The sequence below is a fragment of the Cucumis melo genome, chromosome 11, assembly GCF_025177605.1.
Source record: "Cucumis melo cultivar AY chromosome 11, USDA_Cmelo_AY_1.0, whole genome shotgun sequence".
Lineage (NCBI taxonomy): Eukaryota > Viridiplantae > Streptophyta > Magnoliopsida > Cucurbitales > Cucurbitaceae > Cucumis > Cucumis melo.
In genome coordinates, this window is record NC_066867.1 from 19,393,801 (window position 1) to 19,417,548 (window position 23,748).

The 23,748-nt window shown below is 35.0% G+C and overlaps 1 protein-coding gene and 1 long non-coding RNA gene across 2 annotated transcripts; one reads left to right on the forward strand and one right to left on the reverse strand.

The window, feature by feature from the left end:
- Window positions 1-20,306: 20,306 nt before the first annotated feature.
- On the reverse strand, window positions 20,307-21,902 carry LOC103490551 (cytokinin riboside 5'-monophosphate phosphoribohydrolase LOG5). The gene is made up of 7 exons (XM_008450100.3): window positions 21,759-21,902; window positions 21,542-21,639; window positions 21,403-21,433; window positions 21,181-21,280; window positions 20,971-21,041; window positions 20,732-20,875; window positions 20,307-20,624 (listed from the first exon to the last, which is right to left on the reverse strand). Exons 1-7 carry the CDS (start codon window positions 21,870-21,872, stop codon window positions 20,580-20,582), a joined length of 603 nt encoding a protein of 200 aa, XP_008448322.3. The 5' UTR covers window positions 21,873-21,902; the 3' UTR covers window positions 20,307-20,579.
- Window positions 20,480-22,977, forward strand: LOC103490550 (uncharacterized). Its single transcript, XR_537894.3, has 2 exons — window positions 20,480-20,628; window positions 20,750-22,977. It is a non-coding gene; the product is annotated as an uncharacterized LOC103490550 (long non-coding RNA).
- Window positions 22,978-23,748: the final 771 nt, after the last annotated feature.

Below are 23,748 nucleotides of genomic sequence, written 5' to 3' on the forward strand. Positions count from 1 at the left end.
ATATTCTTATATTCATCTATTATATTGATGTTACCTTATATGCTTTTGTCCTCCTTTCTCACTTACGAACTGTTTTGTATGTGCTTATTTTATATTTCGCTTTCGTTTTATTTTTCTGAGGCTACCAATACAAAAAAAACTGCATTTTCTTATCCTTTCCATGTTGATTATTAATGTCTTTACTCATTCAAAGTTCATTTTTGGTCATATTTGTCGTCATATAAGGTATGTATACGTACTATTCTTTCATTATTTCTCCTTCTATATCGTGTCATATGTACAAATGTTATTCTTTATCTTATGCAGGACATCGTCCTTCACGAGTATACTCTTCTAAGAGGTACTATTATGGTCACATACAGTAACGTCTGTAATTTATTTTGTATTGTTACAAACTTGAATTTTTTGTTAAACATTATTTATTCTGTTCGGTGTTGTATAGATTTATTACGAACATTTTGTTAAACATTATTTGGTTTTTTAGGGTGTATGCAGTGTTTAATTAGAAAATCTTCTTTACGCGTACTTTTTACATTTGCCAATCTGAATATATGTTTTTCAACATTTGTCTATGTTCATATCATGCAACTAACTACTATATAGGAGAATTAAATTTGTATAACAGGAATTAGGGAACATATAACATAGTAACGGAGTAATGTATTTTTAAAATTAATAATAGTAAAATCCTATTTTCCATATTAAATACGAATTTAAATCAATCCTTAGGACCATAAACAATCTAATTAATTCACAACAATTTTCATTCAAAAAATATAAAATAATTTGTTACAATCCTTCTAAGTAATACAAATAATACAATTAACTTCACAATTAGTAGTCTTATTTAAATTTGATCATAAGTTTTGGATAGTCATTAATTAAGTATATGTATTTACTATTGAAATTTGATCACAGATTGTGTTTAATTAATTGAAATTTGTATTTACTATGAAACATACAGTTGTCAACCATAGTCTTTTTAAAATACTATTTCTATCATAACGTACTGCTTTCACATATTATTTTTAAAATATCTATGACGCATTGTACTTACAATTTTGATAAGGTCTTTAGAATGCAACCCTTATTTTAAAATAACGTTTAAAATAAGTTATTTATTTTATGTTACACAAACTATGTAAGTTGGAAAATTTTTAATATATTCAAGCTTTTAATCGAATTATGTGTATTACTTGATAAATGACATGTATCGCATAGTAAATAGGGATATTTAACAAATTAGTAAGTATAGGGTTTTAGTAAGTTCATAATAAGCTTTAATTAGGGATTTTTGATAATGTATATGGATATTGTACTAATTCACTTAGTACATATTTTTTAGGAAAGTTTACATACTTTGTAATGGATCAACAAACACTTCTTGCCGTCTTAATTGCGTTCACGCTGGTCTAACGTCAAATGTTACTAACGTTGGAGCTACTAATGAACGACAATAGATGTATCACGCATACACCATCTGATACACGCCATAGAATAAGGCAGCTTGCATACTTTTGCATGATACACGAGTCAGATCTTGTGTGTCGCCAAAGCACGCGCATGGATGGACGAACATTCGCAATTCTATGCCATTTACTTTAGACTGTTTCTGGTCTTTCATCGATCGAGATTGTTGATGTTAAGGAAATGGTAGCAATGTTCTTGCACGTCCTTGCCCATGATATGAAGAATCGCATCATTCAAAGGGAATTTGTACGGTCCGATGAGACAGTATCTCTATATTTTAACCTCGTACTATTGGTTATCGTTCGACAGTATCCCTATATGATCAACATTGGAAGTGCTTCGAGGTGGGCATAGTACAAATTTAATGTATTTGAGCTTTAGGTACGTGGCACTTATTTCGACGTGTTTATTTAAACTTGTAGAACTGCTTTGGCGCGTTAGACGGGATGTACATAAAGGTGAACGTCCCTGCAGCATATCAGCCTACATTCAGAACGCGTAAGGGGGAAATGGCCACAAACGTACTAGGCGTGTGCGACATGAAAGGGGATTTCATTTATGTCCTCGCCGGTTGGGAAGGATCCATGACAGACTCGCAAATTCTACAGGATGCCCTTGTACGAGAAAATGAACTACAAATGTCAAATGGTATTTCTTATTTATAATAAAACAACGTCGATTTGTACTTACATATTCAAAGCGCATAAACGAATGGTTTTAATAACAAGATATTATTATCTGTGCAATACAGGTTATCCAAACGCGGAGGGATTTGTTGCCCCTTACAGAAGCCAGCGGTATCACTTGCAAGAGTGGCATGGTGTTGGAAATGTGCCATTAAATACAAAGGAGTACTTATACATGAAGTACTCTTTGGCAAGGAATGTTATTGAGTGTGCCTTCGGTATTCTTAAGAGTCGTTAGGCCATTCTTCGTGGAAAGTCGTACTATCCCTTGCAAGTCCAGTGTCGCACCATACTAGCATGTTGCTTGCTCCACAATTTGATAAACAAAGAAATGACATATTGCGACGACATTGACGACGTGGACGAGGGGGACTCTGCGTACGCGACGACCACGGCTTTAGAAGACATTCACTACATTGAGATGACAAACGAGTGATCTTAGTGGCACAACGAACTAGCTGAATCGATGTTCACAGACTGGCAGTTGCGTAACACTTAGATAAAAAATTTACTTTATAAGTCATCGGTTGTATACGAATTTCTATAACCTGTAAAATGTATTGTTGCATACGAAATGTATGTGTGACATTTGTTTGTGTCTGTTAAATGTGAAATTTTAGAATTACTAACGTACTCCATGTATTTTTTGTCATTGTCATATTCAGTATGTCAACCTCAAGTCGTGCCCCGAGGCATGTCTGGACGAAGGAGGAGGAAGGCACTCTTGTCGAGTGTTTAATGGAGTTGGTGTCAATGGGGGATGAAAATCTGATAACGGTACATTCCGGCAAGGTTACCTGGCATAGTTGGTACGAATGATGGCGGAGAAATTACCTGGATGTCGTGTCCGTGCAACGACTGTAATTGACTGCAGAATAAAGACACTGAAACGGACATTCCAGACCATCGCTTAAATGTGGGGGCCAGTATGCAGTGGCTTTGGGTGGAACTATAAAGAGAAATATATCATTGCAGAGAAAGAATTATTTGATAATTGGGTTAGGATAAGGAAAATAATATAGACGTCACACGCGTTCGCAATGTACCTTTACTTCACTTTTTTTCAAACAGTACTTATAAGTGGTCTATTTTTTTCGTAGTCGCATCATGTAGTGAAGACACTCCTGAACAAACCGTTTTCGTATTACGACGAACTTTCATATGTGTTCGATCGTGATAAGGCAACCGGTCGCTTCGCGGAGACATTCGCAGAGGTGGGGTCTAACGAGCCTAGTGCGTATGAGGGTTTGACATGCCGGATGGGAATGAGGAGTTCACACCCGTTTACAGCCAGGGGATTGACATGTCGCAGGATGATATGCGTGCATCACGACCTTCTCGCGCTTCAGAGGATAGGGCCAGATCGAGCAAATTCAAGAGAAAGAGAGGAAGCCAGAGAGAGGTGGATGTTGATAATGTTTATTACGCGCACGACCAAACAAACAACCAACTGAGGACAATTGTGGAGTGGCCTATACGCGCCCTTGTCAATGACAACCATGTGCGTACAGAATTCTTTCGCATATTACGTGAGCTGCCGAAACTGACGAGTTTGGATAGGGCGTTGTTGCAAAGGCCTCTTCTGTCTCGTATAACGACCTGCGTGGTTTCGTACTCATGTCTGAGGATGAGAGGGAGGGCTTTTATAGAGTCCTCCTACGTGACATGACGAGATAGTTTATGTTTGTACTGACCTTTTTGTTTCTTGTTTGCTTACTTCACTTTTTCATATTTATAAATGTGGTTTACTTTTGCTATTGTAGACAACTATTTTTTTCCTTATGTACTTCTGTTGTTTATGCATATTTCTTTTTTCCTTTTTTTGTCCCTTCACATCCCTTCCATTCCGTTCATAATATTTCTTCTAAATATACATTACTTCACAATTTCACCAAGGCGTTAAAGCACGTAATTATATATGTTCAAAATAGGGGGACGTCACTATCGCTAATTACAAATAGCAAATAATTAATTTTTATTTCTAAAGAATTGAATTTTAATAAATTTTTCACAATATGTTCATAAATTAATTTGAAATTAGACCACTGTCTTTACTAATTTAATAACATTACACATAGTATAAATTATTTGCAATAAGACGGGTTGGACGCTTTCGTAAAAAAGTATGCAATAAAATTTATTTTATCATATTTACAATCTCATTTAGAAAATATTATACTACATAAAAAAAAATTTATTAACCCAACCCATATAACACTTTCCTCAAATAAATTTTATCATAAATTCCACATAAACCTACCCACCTAATCCTTCCTCCAAACACTTCTTATCATAAATTTCCCATAAAACTACCCACCTAACCCTTCCCCCAAACACATCTTATCATAAAATCCCCATAACCCTTCCCACATAACCCTTCTCCCAAACACATCTTATCATAAAACTACATTTCTAAACCCTTCCCCCAAACAAGGGTTATGATAAAACTAGGTTTAACATAACACTAGTTTTATCATAACACTAACCCTTCCCTAAATCAACCCTTCCCCCAAACGCACCCTAACTTCTTTCATTTTTTTTAATACCATCGTCCAATATAAATAATACATTATGTAAAAGTGAAAAACATTATAAGGTTATTTCATATTATAAATATTATTAAATAGATATTCATTATACTTTAGTGTCAAATATCATGCTACTTTTCCTATATTTCATCTACATTGTCATGTGTCTTGAAAATACTAATTCTCGGTGTCCATGCAATCCATCCCATGCTTGCCAAATTCTCTAAAAATAGTGGAATTTGGACGATTGTGTAAGACACATATTCTAGAAAATTTCATCAATTTTTTAGATTGTTGAATAAGAAATTTTGGAACCAATCACAAATTGTCACGTCATTTACTGAAATAATTGAGTTTAAGATTAATTAAAAATTGGCATGTGTCCCAAATTAAAATTAAAGACATAAATTGGCCAATTCTGATGATGTCACGTCTTTAGTATGACCGTTAGATCAAATTAATTAATTTAATCTAATTAAGTATTATTTACTTGAGCTAAAATTCAATTGAGCCCAAAATAAGTTTAATTTAGCCCAAAGGCTAAATATAGCCCAAACTAATGTGATTAAGTCCATGGGTCTGGTCCATGGACAAATTAGGCTTAAATCCATAAAAGCTCACCAGAGAACTCTATAAATAGAGGAGTTCTCTTCATTTGTAAAGTTGGAAATTTTTTATTCCAGAAAGTCTAGAGAGAATTTTTCCAAGAGCCAGAAGGCTCCCTAACTTCTGTAGCTGACCATCCACGAAGATTGAAATTCCTTTAAAGATACAAAATTTCTTCCATGTCTCCAACTTCAAAAGTTCCTTCGAAGATAAAATATTTCTTCCAAGACTACAACTTTAAGAATATCACGTGCTCCGCTTCCTCAAATCAAGCGTAGGCATTCAACCAAGAGAAAATCAAAGGATCAAGTACTACAGATCGAACCACATTGCATCAAATCAACATAAATACAACATCAACATAAGTTCAACTCCACAAATCAAATTTCTCCAAAAATCTCGTGTGAACAAATTGGCACGTCCAATAGGACCTCTCTATCTCTCATCTTTCTCTAGAAACTCAAAACAACAAACCAACTAATGGCACTAAGGAAGGTTGCATCCAAAACTACAGTCGCAAATGACACTTACACTAGACCTGTCACTCAAAGAGGAGAATGCAAGAACAAGAACAAAGTTTTGTCCTCACAAAGAAAAGTTAGGAACAACTGATGGAATCTCCTAAAGGCAAGATCATCATCAGAGAGAATCCATTGTTCGACAACTCTACTTCTACTTTTGATCTATCAGAGAAAGAATCACACCTTGAAGTAGTGTCTGTCATGATGGCAGATGTGACACCTAAGACAGCCATGGTAGAGATGGAGAGGAAAATAAGTTTCCTAATGAAAGTTGTCGAGGAGCGAGATCATGAAATTGCTGCCTTGAAAGATCAAATGAAGGCTTGTAAAACTGCTGAGTCGAGCAAAACTCCTACTGTCAAAGCTAGCGATAAAGGAAAAGTTGTGTTACAGGAAAACTATACGCAATGGTCAATCTCTGGTTCCTCCCTATCAGTCCAACAGCTACAGCATATGATCACAAGCTCCATAAGAGCTCAATATAGAGGACCATCACAAACTTCTTTTATGTACTCCAAATCATACATTAAGAGAATAAATGACCTATAATGGCTACCAACCTCCAAAGTTTCAACAATTCGACGAAAAGGGCAATCCAAAGCAACACATTGCTCACTTTGTTGAGACATGCAAGAATGCAGGATCAAGAGGAGACCAACTAGTAAGGCAAATCGTTAGAAGCTTGAAAGAAAATGCTTTCGAGTGGTATACTGATTTGGAGTCAGAAGTTATTGACAACTAGGAACAACTGGCAAATGAGTTACTCAATCGCTTTTATAGCACTAAGCGTGTCGTCAACATGATGGAGTTAAAAAACACCAAATAGTGGAAGGGAGAGCTAGTCATCGACTACATAAACCGATGGAGAGTTCTAAGCTTGGATTGCAAAGGCAAGCTCACAAAATTGTGTGCAGTGGAGATATGCACCCAAGGCATACACTGGAAACTTCTCTATATTTTGTACGAAATAAAACCCCGCACATTTGAAAAGTAGGAAACTCGTGCCCATGATATGGAATTTAGTATTACTAACAGCGGAGCAAAAGATTTCTTAGTTCGAAAAATGAGGAGTGACAACAATAAAATCAATGACACAAATGATCGCAAATAATGTCATAAATGAGTCCATGGTTGTTCAAGAGACTCCATTGAAATATTTCTTTAAAAGAAAACAAACAAAAGTTGAAAGAAAGCATGATTGATGAAAAGCGATGCCCAACTCTTAGAAAGAGATAGGAAAAAGTTTATCCATTTCCTAACTCTGATATTACAGACATGCTGGAGCAATTGATAGAAAAATAATTTATTCAACTGCCAGAATGCAAACAATCGTAGCAAGCATGAAAAGTAGATGATCCTAACTACTGTAAGTACCATCGACTCATTAGTCACCATGTTGAAAAATGTTTCGTGTTGAAGGCGTTGATTCTAAAGTTGGCTCGGGAAAAAAAGATCGAGTTGGATATTGATGAAGTGGCTCAGACAAATCATGTTTCAGTCGAGATGACTTCAAGTGTTCTTCCATCAATGCTGCTTTATGATTAACAGAAAAGCTTGATTCAGTTTAGGACTTTTGAACCTATAGTTGTTCGATTCTAACAAAAGATCATGACGACAGACTCCCAAAACAAAGAAGAGCTTGTTGAAGATAATGGCGAAGGATGGATAGTCATGACTCATCAAAAAGGGAGACAACCAAATTCAACTCAAATGAAGTCGCATTTCCATCAAAAGCATGGAAAAAGAAGCAGCTTCAACAAAAAGAAGGAAGAAATAAACAATAAGATGTGAAGGCCTAAGCCTATCAAAGAAAAAGACGAGGACTTCCTCCAACCTCGATTGTCGATAGCTTTGATAGAATTCATCCCAAGAAGAGTCCTTGATGATCATCCAGAGGAAGTATTAGAAGTCACTGCATACCATGTTGTCAGTATAGTAGAAGTCGACAACAATTATGCATCTTCTGAAGAAGTCGACAATTCAAACGAAATTAAGCAAAGGATTTGTGTCTTTGGTCGTATCAAACCTTTAACTACTTGATCTTACGTCTTTAAAAGATTGAGTATGGCCACGAAAGAAGAAGAAAACCAATGTTCAACATCTACTTCCACTTGAACTTCAGCTTTCAAAAGGCTAAGTATCTCCACATCGAAGAAATATTGACCTTCAATATCTGCTTTTGATCGTCTAAAGATGACAAGCGATCAATATGAAAGAGAGATGAAAACATTGATGGCAAAACCATTTCATGAAAAAACAATTATGGTAAAATTCACAGTCGTGTCCCATCACACATGAAGAGGAAGTTGTCGAATGACATAAATATAGAAGGTTCATTGACGATGAAGCCAAGCCTTATTATATTCACCAATCCTACAAACGAAGGAGGTGAACAAATCCTTGATGAAAATATAAGCAGCTAAATATGCAAAACTTTATCGCAAGAGTCTAAACTGCATGATGCTCCTAACTCACAAGAACTTAAAAAGTGAATGGCAAAAAAAAAGTTGAACTACGTTATAACTTGATCGCTATATTATAAAAGGTACGTAGGTAGGTTAAGGAAAACTTTAAGTTTAGTTTAGTAAAAAAAACCTCAAGTTGAACTATATTATGATTTGATCCCTATATTATAAAGGGTACGTACGCAACTTAAGGGAAACTTTAAGTTTAGTCCAAAAAAAAACTTAAGTTGAACTACGTTATGACTTCATCTCTATAAGGGTACATAACCAACTTAAAATAAATCTTAAGTTCCATCACACACAAATAAGAGCAGTGTCATAACCACATAAAGCACGACACCAGACAATTGATGGTGTTCATTTTCATTAAAGAATGTCAACTTAAAGTCGAAGATGCACTGTTGGGGGCAATATAAGAAATCAAAAAGGTGTTGCACTAAGAGCAAGATGCTATAAAAAGTTAGATGCTTTTAGGGGACATCATTCCCCTATAGTTCAGAACTTTATCTTCAAGTTTAGAAGTTCCTCATAATCAAATTCTGAGGCTTTGTTGATGTTTCTGCAAACTCAAGTTCAAAGATTTCAATAAGGCCCATTCAGATGCAAAAAAGAGACTTCACCAATGTTTCATCGACTTCAAGGATTGCACTATTACTTTTCCATGTCCAAGTTCGAAGGTTTCATCAATGCATCCTCATATTCAAACTCAAAGACTTCATTGATGCTTCCTCATATGCAAGGTCAAACGTTTCATCGATATTTCCTCATATTCAAGTTTAAAGCCTTCATCCACGCTTCCTCATATTCAAGTTGGAAAGCTTTTTCTTCCTTAAGCTAAAACAAATTCATCGTTGCTTCTTCAAGCACAAGCTCGAAGGCTTCATCAATGCAGATGCGGCTTTACCTCCTCTCTAAAATGTCAATGCAGCAAACTCTGTGTCATCTCAAATATGTTGTAATCGAGAAGATCATCATCTCAAATACGTTACAGTTGAGAAGATCTTCATCTCCAATATGTTGTAGACGAAAAGATCTTCATCTCAAATTGTTGCAACTAAGAAGATCTTCATCTCAAATTGTTGCAGCTGAGAAGATCTTCATCTTCGGTAGGTTGCAGCTGAGAAGATCATCATCTCAATATGTTACAACCAAGAATATCGTCATCTCAAATATGTTGAAGTCGAGAAGATCTTCATCTCCAATATGTTGCAATTGAGAAAATTTTCATCTCTAATATGTTGCAGCCGAGAAGGTCGTCATCTCAAATATGTTTTAGTTGAGAAAGTCGTCATCTTCAATATGTTACATTGAGAGGATCATCATCTCCATTATCAACCATCGAGGGGATTATTCATCTCCAATGTGTTGCAGCTCTGAGCATGATGATGATAGTACATGTCGACCTTTAACTCTCCAAATGATGATGGTGCAACTTCGAGTGGATGACGATGGTGTAGCTTTACCTCCGCGTCTCCAAGATGATGACGGTGGTGCAACTCCTCCTCCACCCCTCTAAGATGACAATGAAGATGCAACTCTACCTCAACTCTCTCTAAGATGATAATGATAGTGCAACTTTGCCTCCACGTCTCCAAGATACTGACGATGGTGCACTCCGCTTTCGTATCTCCAAGATGACGATGGTGGTGTAGCTCCACCTCCTTCTTTCCAAGACAAAGACAATGGTGCAACTTTGCCTCTACCTCTCCAAAAGGATGATGGTACAGCTCTAAGAAGATCACGTTGGGAAAGCTCCACCTCTGCCTCTCCAATAAGATGACGACGGTACAGCTTCACCTCTACCTATCCAAGAAGACAACAACAGTGCAACTCTGCCTCGCATATCCAAGAAGACCATAATGGTGCAGCTCTACTTCACTAAGATGACGATGATGGTGCAGCTCCGGTTCTGTTTCTCCAAAGATGACGTCTATAATACAGCTTCGCCTCCATCTCTCTAAAATGACGATGATAGTGCAACTCTACCTCTTCAAGATGAAGATGGTGCAGTTTCGCCTCTTCATAATGATGATGGAGTAGAGCGAATGTGTCCGATCATCCCTACTAGGGCGATGGATCTGACGACATATGCCCAATCGTCCCCTAATAGAAGTTGGATTACTGACGACGAAGTAGAACAAAGATACCTGATCTTTCCTAGTAGAGCAATGGATTTGACGACAAATGTCCAATCGTCCCCTAGTAGAAGTTGGATCGCTGACGGCGAAGTAGAACGAAGATGTCCGATCGTTCCTACTAAGGAAGTGGATCTAACGGAAAATGTCCGATCGTTCTCTAGTAGAAGTTGAATTACTAATGACGAAGCCGAACGGAGATGCCTGATCGTTCCTACTAAGACGGTGGATCTGACGGACAAATGTCTGATTGTAGTTCTAGTAGAAGTTGGATCGCTGACGGTGAAGTAGAACGAAGATGTCCGATCGTTCTTACTAGGGTGGTGGATCTGACAAAAAATGTCCGATCGTCCCCTAGTAGAAGTTGGATCGCTGAGGGCAAAGCAGAATGAAGATGCCTGATCGTTCCTACAAGAGTGATGGATTTGATGGTAAATGTGCGATCATCCTCTAGTAGAAGTTGGATTGCTGACGGCGAAGAAGAACGAAGATGTTCGATCATTCCGACTAGGGCGGTGGATCTGATGACAGAGTCACCCCTATAAACGATTGCAAAAAAAAAAGAAGAAGAATAAAAAAATCTCACCTTTTGAAAATGCGTTTAGAAGCAAAGAGAGGCACAACAACTCTAGTTCCTATAAAAAGATAAAAATACAAAAGGACAGAAAGTAAAAAGTTAAAAAAACAAAAAAAAGAGAGAGGGAGAAGAGAAGTTTTTTTTTTCCTCTCATGCATTTGTTTTGTTTAATGAGAAAAGAATGATAAAGATACGGGTGTATTAGGCCAACAAATCCAATTCCTAATAGGATTTAGAATTATTTTAAATATTTTTTAAATAATAAAATAAAATTAAAATTCAATTAACTTATGTTATTTTATTTTGAAATAAAATCTCAAATTTCATTTTTTAGATATTTAAATATTTTTAATTTTTTAATTTTTAAAACTAAAATTAAAATTCAATTATCTTATGTTATTTTATTTTTGTATAAATCTCGAATTCCACTTTTTAGATAATTAAACATATTTAAATATTTCAAAATTTAGATTCTACACCCAATTTTAAAATTAAAATTTGGTTTCAAAGTTCGAGTCAAATTAACTTGCATATATGATCTCAATTTTTATCTCAAGTTTAAATTAGAGCCATAAATCTAACTTTATCCCAAGATTGAGGTCTCCTATTTATCTACGATTAAAATCAACTATTTTAAAATTAAAATTGGTTATTCCAATGTGCACCCTCAAAACAAATTAGGGTATGGTAGAAACCTCATCCTTCTTTCAAAATTAAAATTTGGTTAGTTTCAAATTTTATGCCAAAAAATCAAATTTAAATTTTTATCCTCAAATCAAAGTAAGCAATGGATAAAACCTTAAACCTTTCTCAAATTAAGGTTTGGTCATATCCCAATCTTTATTTCAAATTTAAATCAAATTCATATACTAAATTCATAGTTTGATTAATTTGATATGTCGAATTGAGCAAAAAAAATGCTTGTATTTGATTTCAAATTTATCTTTTTCGAGATTCATCCATCCACATACGTGCAAAAAATCTCAAAATGGGTCATTTGTTGAATAAGAAATTTTGGAACCAATCACAAATTACCATGTCATTTACTAAAATAATTGGATTTGGGATTAATTAAAAATTGGCATGTGTCCCAAATTAGAATTAAAGACATAAATTGACCAATTATGATGATGCTACATGTTTTTAGTATAACCGTTGGATTAAATTAATTATGTTGGTCCAATTAAATATTATTTACTTAGGCTAAAATTCAATTTAGCCCAAAAATAAGTTTAATTTAGCCTAAAGGTTAAATATGATCCAAACCCATGTAGTTGAGTCCATGGGTCTAGTCTATGGACCAACTAGGCTCAAGTCCATAAAAGCCCACCAGAAAACTCTATAAATAGAGGAATTCTCTATATTTGTAAGGTTGGAAATTCTTTACTCTAGAAAGTCTAAATAGAGTTCTCCCAAGAGTCAGGAGGCTTCCTAACTTTTGTAGCCGACCATTCCGGAGATTGAAGTTCCTTTGAAGATACAAACCTCCATTTCTCTAACTTCAGAAGTTCCTTTGGAGATACAAGATTTTGTCCAAGACTACAATTTCAAGAATATCACGTGCTCCGCTTTCTCAAATCAAGCGTAGGCGTTCAACAGAGAGAGATTTAGAGGATCAAGTACTAGAGATCAAACCACATCCATCAAATAACATAAATACAACATCAATACAAGTTCAACTCCACGAATCAAATTTCTCTAGAAATCTCATGTGAATAGAGATATTGGATAATTTTGTATAATTGCTTATTTTTTTTTTTTCATATTTTTCTATTTATTTATTTTTATCTATATATTATATATTATTTATTTTAATATTGTATTTTCTCAATATACATATTTTTGTTGTGCCTCATTTTTATAACACACTATCAACATGAGCTTTTATCTTTTTCTCCGCTAAAGGTAAATCCTAAAGTTATGTCGATTTTGCCTTACTCGTTATAATTAATAAATATTATTGTTCATCGTTGGTATATATTAAATTTCTAATACAGTTACAATATTGTATAATAGCTTTACGATGAAAACTATTACAAAATTACAATTTATAGTATTTGATACTAACTGTAATAATTATTTATCTTGAATGTTTGATATTGAAATACACTAAAATACCACAAAAATAAGTAACTATTATTCCTAAAGCTTGTTATAAATAGATGTGCTTAAGGCTTCTAAACTTTAAATCAATATGTTAGAGAAAAATATTTCTACGTTTTAGATATGCTCCTATAGTAGCAATATCGAAAGAAATACTTTGAAAAGTATTATACAATTATCTAATGTCTTCTCATGATTGAATGAAATAATTAATTATTGTTCAAAAAATCATGAATATCAGCCGACTAAATAACCAACATTTCCTAAAGTGAATATATTAAAATTTAATAATGGTGAATGAAAAATCATGAATGTTGACCATCTGAAACAATCTCATCCCTGAAATGAATATTGTGAATTTGGCAGTTATGAACAAGGATGTGACCGCAGTCGAGGAAGAATTAACTATTTTTCGTGATTGGTCATTATAATCATCCAAAATTCGAATAAAACCACACAAAATGATGATTATAAGAGGAAAACTCCACAAGGAAAAAGAGAAAAATGTGAAGTAGGTTTTGCATATGAGAACTCTCATCTAGTAGGACAAATTTGGATGTGCTAGATTTTGAAGTCTCCTAAAGAGAAAATTGATATATTTGATAAAATAGCTAGAGTTTTCTTTGTGATCATATATTCTTTTTTCAGCATTGAATTCCGAAAAGTGTCTATTAGTTTTTTTTTTCTTTTACCATTTTTGTTTTTTTTAAAATAGAACATTTTCCTATGAATAAAATTGTTACATCATTAAAATATTCTAGTTTAAAACTAGTTTAATCACCTTTTCATTAAGTTATTAACAATTTTGTTGTCTCAATGACTAAAATTGAGTATTATTAGAATTCGAGAGATATGAGTGGTAGATTTTGAAACATAGGAATCAAATAGAAACTAAACCCAAAATTTTAGAGCTTGTTTGGGGAAGGATTAGGGGAAGGATTAGGGGAAGAAAAGGGTTAAGGTTATAATTCTTCCCTTTTCCTTCTCAATCCTTCTCAATTCACCGCATTCTTCTTCTTTCTCTTTCCTTTCATTCTCATTCCTTCCTTTTTCCCTCTCAAACCCCAAAATTCCCTCCTCAATCCCCCTTAACTCCTTATTCTTTCCTCTTTCTCATCATTTTATGTTCCTTCTTTCGTCCCTCCCAGTGATGATTTCTTTTCTCCATTTTGTCTCCTTCTTTTATCCCTTACAATGACGAACTTTTTCTCCATTTTTTATCCTTAATCAGTCCCTCACAGTGACAACTTCGGTCTCCATTTTTTGTCCTTCTTTTGTCCCTCACAGTGACGATTTTGGCCTCCATTTTTTTCTTCTTTTGTCCCTCGCAGTGACGGTTTCAACCTCCATTTTTTGCTCCTTCTTCTATCCCTTACAGTGATGATTTAGGCCTCTATTTTCTTCTTCTTCTTATGTCCCTCATAGTGAGGACTTTGGCCTCCATTTTTTGCTCATTCTTCCATCCCTCACAATGGAGATCTCGGCCTCCATTTTCTTCTCCTTCTTTTGTCCCTCAAAGTGATGATTACGGCCTCCATTTTTGCTCCTTCTTCCTTTAGGTTTCATTAACCGTCTTCGATTTCGAAGATTGAAGCCTTTGAACCCTTCCATGACCCATTTGAGTTCCTTGCATGGCTACCTGATTTGGTGAGTCGCTTGGACAACCCCTTCACGCACTTACTTCCCCTTACTACTCGCCCTTTCCATTGTCGATCAGTGTAAGCTATTTGCTGATAAAAATAGGTGTTACATTTTTTTCGTATTGGTAGTGTTTGAGCTGATCAAGGTAAGGAAGGGGGTAAATTATTTCTCTTTTTTTTTTTTTACAATTGTCGATTATGAGGTCATGTTTATTCATAGTTTTTCTAATTCATGATCATACTAAAATATATTTTTAAAAATTTTGTGAATCTGTATATATCCTATTCTGAGATTTTATGTGATTTTACCTATATCCGATGCTGAGATTTTTTGTTTATATCTGATGCTGATTCTTTATGCATTTAAAAGTATGCTTATGTTTTTTTCCTGACATTCTGATGCTTCTTTCCCTTCATCCATGTAAATATACACCACGTGAATTGTGGTAGGTCTGTTGCATTTTATCTTTGACCAATTTTTTCTGGTTACTTGACTTTACTTCTCTCATCTGCTGCGTATTGTCTTTTCCACTATCATCAGTCCTTGGTCAGTGTTGCTTGTTTAGGGGCCTTTTGTGGGTTTTATCCGCATTTCATCTACATAGCAACTCTCAATTCCCTCTTTCTTTGGTATGTATATGCATCCATGCCCTTTGTGTTCCATTGTGTGTTTAGTCTTCACAGTCTACCTATGCACTTCTCATTCATTCAACTTGCGATCCATTATATGGCACTTTTTCTTGTTTATTTCCATGCCTTTCATATCACCACATTTGATAGCATTACATTTTTGTAGTATTTTCTCCATTTTCTTTATTCATGTGCATGCCTTTCATATCTTCACATTTCCTAGCATTGTATATGTGAAGACATTCGTTTCACTCCATGAAGTTCGATTTCAAATTATTGAACGAACTTCCTTCATCTGAAGCACAAAAAGTTTTCTCATCTTTCATGTTTTTTTCCATATAACTGTTAACCGTTTGTTCACTTGTCATTCGTACATATTGTTAGGTCCATAGTGAAAGGTATGAACCCACATCCTTTTTTTCTTTTCTCCTCCATCCACCAAGAATTTCTTCCCTTGATATGTGTCTTTTCCTTCTCTTTTACGGTTATCCCCATTACGTAGATCAAACTTTTGAGGTACTAGGGTTTCTACAACATACCACTAACGTAAGTTATTTCGTGTCGCATGTCTTTGTGTTTTTCTTAAACATTGTAATATGTGTGAACATTTTACATAAGCACTTTGTATTTAGACTTTCATCAAAATTACTTTCATAAATTAAAATTATAATGGAAAGTATTTTTTTTTTAAATTTCGATGCATGTTCTATGTCCCCATTCGTATTTCCTTTTTTTAGGCGTTCCCAAAGTATGTGTTATTTAGAAAATACACAACTACGACGCGTAATTACAATTTTATAATTAAAAGATCACATTTTTTTAATTAATATTCATTACACAAAATGTTGGCTAAATAGCTTACTTTCGAAGTTGTTTTTTTAAGGGAAAAAATGTTTGCAATTTTGATAGTTGTTTTTAGAACATACGTACAATGTACTATTTTTTTGTCAAATGTTTTTAAAACCGTTTAGTTAAGTTATAACAAGGATATCCCGAACCCAAAATAACTGACTGTCAAGTGATAACCCACCAATATATTTCAGTGAATGGCTAATGAGAAGTAAGATTTTACGTATGTTCTTAAACCCCAATTTCTATAAGTTTTTACATATGTTCTTAAACCCCAATTTCTGAAACAAAAATTGGGTTTTACATTTCAATAGGGATGGAAACATGATTTTGGTTTACCTCATACCCACTGTTTTACCATGAACAACAAAATTTGAACTACACAATCGTCTCTCGAACACACATGTTTTTAAATCTATATACAATCTCAATTCTGTGTGTGATCTATTCCCATTGTTTCTAGATCGTTCTAATGGAACATTCTTTAGCAGGTTCCCCTTTCATAGCTTCAAATGAATCCATCTAAACTTGTCGTACTTTTGTGTGCCTTTACAGTCTTCCAATATCAATTACTAATGACGTTGGATGAACTGTTGAATGACCACAAGAGGTTGACTCAAATACCTTGCGACACTAGGAATAGGATTAGGCACCTAGCATACTTTCAAATGACCCACGCGTTTGACCTTGTATGTAAGCAAAATACGAGAATGGATAAAAGATGTTTCACAATTCTATGTCATCTACTTAGAACAATGGTCAAATTAGCATCGATAGAAATCGCCAATGTGGAGGAGATGGTTTCTATGTTCCTCCACATGTTGGCACACGATGTGAAGAACTAAGAGACCCAACAGGAGTTTGTACGGTCTAGTGAGACAGTCTTGCGGCATTTCAACCTAGTGTTGTAGGTCGTGCTTCGTCTGCATGACGAGTTATTAGCAAAACCACAACTAGAGACGAGCGCATGCACAGAACCACATTGACGACATTTTGAGGTTACAATTTCTTATATTGGGTGTAATTGATAGTCAATGTCTGTTCGCATTTCTGATTTGACATTTCTTATTCATTGCAGAATTACCTTGGGGCCTTAGACGACACGTACATTAAGGTGTACGTGACCGCAAGTGATCGATCTAGATATAGAACATGGAAGGGTGAAGTGACCAAAAACGTCATTGACGTATCGACACAAAAGGAGACTTTGTTTTCGTCTTATTCAGCTGGGAAGAATCCGCAGCCGACTCGTGCATCATTTGAGATGACATCTCACGACTCAATGAACTAAAAGTTCTAAAGGGTAAAAGCAACTGTTACCCCATAATACTTTCTTTTCTATAATACCCTTATTTATAATATAAAAATAATTGATATCATATCAGGGTATTACTACCTTTGCGACACGGGGTACCCAAACGCGAAGGGATTTCTGGCTCCTTATAGAGGCCAACGATATCACCTCCAAGAGTGGCGTGGAGTCGAAAATGTAACAAAAACATCGAAGGAGTTCTTTGACATGAAGCAATATTCTTTTGCACGAAATGTTATTGAATGAGCATTCGGTTTGTTGAAAGGCTGGTGGAAAATCCTCTGCGGGAAGTCATATACCCCGTTCAAGTCCAATTCACACTATTATAGTGTGTTGTCTACTACATAATGTAATAAATCGAGAGGTGATGAACGTCGATATTTTGGACGGTGTCAATGAGGGTGAGTCAAACTACACAACGATTGGAGGTGATGACATCAACTATATTGAAGCCTCGAATGAATGGACTCAATGGAGGGATGACCTTGTGGAGGCAATATTCAGTGAATGGCAGTTGTGTAACCACTAGTACCATCTTAGTTTTCGTAGAACCACGTTAATAAAATTTTTGTACTATGCTGCTTGCGATTTTGTTTTTCATATTTTGTTTGTGTGTATTGACGAATTTGTTTGACAAAAAAACCCAATTATAGAATTCCCATTTTTACTGAATGTGTTCATTGTCTACATATGTCACTTACACTTATTTTTTCTTACATTCATTTGTCAGTATGGCCAACTCGTCGAGGAACTTGAATCATCCATGGATGAAGGCAGAGGAGTCATGTCTTGTTGACTATCTTGTGAACTTGGTTAACGCGGGAAGGTGAATGTCAGACAATGGGACCTTCAGACCCGATTACCTAGTCCAATTGGTAAGAATGATGAGGGAGAAGATGCCAAGATACAATTTGATGTCGACCATTGTTATCGAAAGTAGGATTAAGTTATTGAAAAGAACGGTTTAGGTCATTATAGAAATACATGGATCGACGTGCAGTGGCTTCGACTGGAATGACGAGCTTAAGTGCATCATTGCAGAGAAGGACGTCTTCGACAGTTGAGTTAGGGTAAAAAGCTAGATGAATGCGAATTTTTTACATCATTATAATCAAATACTGACGACTGTTTTTTTTCACTATTTGTACAAACGCGTCCTGCAGCCAACGACCTACTAAACAAGCCTTTTCCGCTTTATGACGAGCTATTGTATGTCTTTAGGAAAGATCGTGCGACGGGGGCCCATGCAGAGACATTCGTTGATATCAGGTCCAATGTGCCAGGGGGAAGCAAAGGAGTTCAACAAGAAGATGGGCTAGATATGGAGTTCCCTACTATGTACAACCCAGGAATGAACATGTCGCCTGAAGACATGATGGGCACACGACTTGGTAAGTCCATCGACTGTAGGTCGGTTCTAGTAGATTGAAGAGGAAGAGCGGAGGGTAGACTGTCGAGACTGTGGACGTCATTCGCGAAGCCATGGACTATGTGAATGACAATCTCATGTGCATCGTGGATTGGTTGAAGATAGCTAGGTAGGGGGAAGACTCTATGCAGCAAGAAGTCATTGCACAGTTGTAGGCTATCCCTCAACTCAGTGTAGAAGACAGTGCACGATGTATGATGGTAATGACACAGAAGCTCACCGTCATGAAAGCCTTTTTGGACTTATCAGATGAGATGAAGCTTGCCTACTACAACGTCATTTTGCAAGATAACCCATGATTGTCTGTCCATTTCAACCGCATGACCCGTATTTGTTTTGGTTTTCATTTTTTTTGCCTCTGCATGATGCTCGATGTAATTGACTTCATCGTTTAACTTCATTCCTAATAATAATTTTATTTGGTATTTCGTTTCATTTCAATGAAATTATATTGACAATCGGTTTAAATCAATTATTAACAATACACAATTTCCAAGATTGCATTTACAATATCAATTAAAAAAAGAGATATAATTTATTCGCACCTAACGTATCTATTAATTTATTGGCAAGAAACGCTTGCATCCAAAACATTGAAAATTGATACCATATTTACGAAAACTAATAGAACATGTTTTCCAAAAATATCTAACAATTTCAATAAATTAAAACTACGAATATTTGTTTATTGGATTTAGAATACGAATTTAAGAAAAAAAATACAAGAATACGTATTTAAAAAATATATATAAAAAATAATTTTAATAATTCTTCCAACATAATCCTTCTCCAAACAAGGATTATCATCATCCTTTTTTCATAACCCAAGATTATTATAATCTTTTCCCCCATATTCCTTTCTCCAAATAGCCCCTGAGTGACCAAAAGGTTGTCTTGATGTTCTTTTTCATAACCCAAGATTATTATAATCTTTTCCCCCATATTCCTTTCCCCAAATAGCCCCTGAGTGACCAAAAGGTTGTCTTGATGTTAAGTATGTTTTTTAAATTTATTTGATAAGGTAGATGGTAAGGTCATTATGTAACAATTCTAAAATATGAAAACTAGTAGAAAACCATTGAGATACGAAAGTTACTAAATTTATGAATTTTTAGAACCAGTACCTATAAATTATTTTTACTAAACTATAAAATCTATTAACAAAAACTCTGGAGCGGCATCCCGGTAAGATTTGTTATTTTACAAAAGTTAAAACTTGAAATGATTTGTTTTCTAAAAAAGAAAGAAAAGAATACCAATACCAAAAATGATATTGAAAAAGGTGGGCCGATTTTTTGTTCTTAATCTTAATAATACTATTTCATAGGGGTGGAAAAAACCTTACAAGCAAAAGATTAGAAGGTCCCACTGATTTCAGTGTTTTGGTCAATCTTATCTCTGTGAACATTTTTCACATCCAATCCAATTATACAAGAGTTCGTAACATGATGATTATGATCACGACGACGACCCAAAATCATCAAACGCCTCTTTTCCATTTCTTTCACTCAATCCTTTTTTCCCTTTCTTTTCATGTTTCAACTTTACAGGGCGATCTGAGCGTGGAAGGTGTTGGGTTCGAACCCCAATTGTTTTTTCTGTTGCTGTGGCTGTGGCTGCTCAATTTCTCATCTCGCTTTGCCCATCACTTCCTCGCGTACAGACACGTATTCCTAAGTAAACCAATTCATGATCATCATTAGTCAAATACTCTGCTTACCTTTTAGTCGCAAAAGTTGCCCATTAACTGTTCGACGAAATGTCTGACTTAATGACTGACCTCTAGTTTCTGAATCAGGTCCTTGGCGTTGGGTGCTGACACTATGATGTTGCGTTGTGATGGTTTTATGAAACCATCTTCCACTGCTTGGTCGATAAAAGTGAGGAGGTTGTTGTAGTAGCCCTCCACATTCAGCAACCCAACCTGAGGAAGAGAAATTGCACAACAAACTTAAAGGTCGTGAGATCAAAACAAAGCTTTCTAGCAGAGTTTAATGAGGTAATTTTTGTAGAGTTTACTGGTTTGTCGTGGATGCCTAGTTGAGCCCATGTGATGACTTCTAACAGTTCTTCCATAGTTCCATACCCACCTGAAAATCAGTGCAGTGAAGGGAAAATGAAACCCATTATCAGTGGTCTTTTTTAAAAAGGGGACTATGATAAGAAATGTAAGAAAGAAGTGCGGGATTGTGTTTCTGAATAGGAAAGCGAAAAGGGAATGGATGGGACCTGGAAGGGCTATAAAGCAATCTGAATGGCGGGCCATTTCTGCCTTCCTTTGGTGCATGTTGTCTACTGGTCTTGTCTCTCCCACTGTTTCTCCAGTTATCTATAATTTTTCCCCCAAGAAATTATCATTTTATAGAATAACAAGTTGTGTTTTGGCTGATTGAATTTTCAATTAGCCAAAACAAATTCAATAACAAATTAGGCTATTGGCATATTTCTGACCTCTTTGTTCATTAATGTCCTGGGAATGATCCTGCAAATCAACCAAACCCAAACAAATTAAACAAACATATCTAAAATTAAAACTTTGAAACATCAAACCATTTTCTGAATAGAAATTCAAGTTGTTTCGATCACTTACCCCATGACTCTGCCGCCACCATGATGAACAGCCTGGGAAACCAGACCCATTAGCCCAATGCTTCCACCTCCATAGACAAGCCCTAATCTTCTTGAAACCTGCATAGAGAAACAACAGCATAATATGTACATACACGTAGAAAGGAAGGAAGGGGGAAAGTGAAAAAGACAGAGGCTTTCGTGAATGGGTGATATTAAGAGAGATTTTCAAAGCGTACCAGCTCCTGAGCTAAATCAATGGCTGCATCTCTATAGCAGTCTCTCTTTCCTGTGCTGCTTCCACAAAACACACAAACCCTTTTGAACCTGGACTTTACTACCTCCCCTTCCATTTCACTGCTCTGGGTTGAGCCTAGAGGAGCTAGATGATTAAGTTAAATACATGTGGATATGAAAACATATACATATAAGGAAGGGCTTCTATTTCACTCTGATATTGGGCACTCGGATGACAGGGAATAGCCGCTTTGTATTAACGCCATTTTCTTCAAAAAGCCAGTAAAATCTGGAAAAAAAAAAAGAGCTAAAGACTTCTAAAAATGAGAAAATGAGGAGGAAAAGAATAGCAATACTTGAACCTTGGTTGCACCCATTATCGTGCTGCACACTCTAATCACACAGTAATAAGATTAAAAAATATTAAAAAAGAAAATTGGAAAAAAAAAAAAGTTATGTAGTTAACTATATATGTATAGAAAATTGGATTAAAAAAATCTTCCCCTTCTTGGTTTGTTCTTTACCATTACTTTGTCAGTTACATTGTACTTTAACAAACGAGGATAAGACGAAATATAAGAGTAAAAAGAAAGAGATGAGAATCTTTCCCATACTTGTATGAGAGTCTCTAGTCCACTTATACTTCTCACCAACAGATCACCAGAACACACCAAAAGTACTGAAAGTTTTCTTTACCTATTAGCTATGAACTGAACTTCTTGACATGTCAACGAGGCATAAATTCCTTAAAATGTGTAGGGAGAAGCTTTAGCTAAAGAAAACCTTAATGGGGGAATAAGTAGATGGGATTAATTTTCCACTCCCTGCCTAACATGCATTATATTATTACTTATTAATAAGTAAAGTTTTGGTGGAACAGAATTTGGTAGTGTCGATATGTGTGGTACGTGTCAAAAAAAGATGAAGGTTGAGGATGGTTTCGTATTGAAGAGGGTCACATGTGCAAATGATCCTATAGGGAAAACTAATGGCCATTGAAAGAAAAGAAAAGCCCCACTCTTTTTTTGTTTGTTTTTCTTTCTTTTTAGTGTCAATCTATGTTTCCCCAAAAGTCTAAAGATAGTCTCTAGTCTAGTATCCCTATAGTGTCTGAAAACAACAGTACTCTGTCTTAGACTCTTTCTATTTGTCTTGTTTCTGATTCAAAACAATCATAACTTGGTGGCTAAATTGTTCAAACACGTGCAGAACTTATCTCCAGTATCCTCCTCTATCACTATTTCATTGAGCTTTCATTTTCCTTTAATACGTATAGAATTTTTTTTTCTTTTTTTTTTTAAAAGATCTTTTATGAGTGTTGGAACAATTAGTTATTATAGTTATTATAGTTTATAGGTTATATTAAGATACAGACTATTTCTCGACCTTTTAGCTAAGATCGTGTGTAGTATCTGTTCCTATCAATATTTTATTGTGCAAACTATTTTAGCTAGGTAGGAAATAGTAAATAATATATAGCAAAGAATGAGTAAGAAATAGTAAATGTTGTAAGGTTGTAAAGTAGAAAATTTTGGAATATTAAGTTAGTCTAGTTGTGAAAACTTCAAATATTATAATTAGAGTTCAAACATAGAGTAGATTATAATAGTTTATTCCATCCACTTGAAACCTAGACCCAAACACCGCCTTAGGTTTTATTCTATTTTGATGTGTGTTTTTAAATGTACATTTTAATTTCTATATTTTCAATAAGCAGGCAATGACAAGTATACCAACCAACCCTAATGTATTAGCAAATATAGTATAATGCAAAAAATTTGTAGATATTGCAAAATTGAAATCCAACACTCAAGCTTATCAGTGATAGATTATGTTACTATAAAAAGTTTATGAACGATGAAGTCTATTACTAATAAGAATCTTTTAATGATAGAATCTATCACAGATATATTTTGATATATATGCAAAATTTCTTAAAATATTTTTATATATTTAATTATTAGTCATAAAAGTGTTTTAGTCATTTCCATA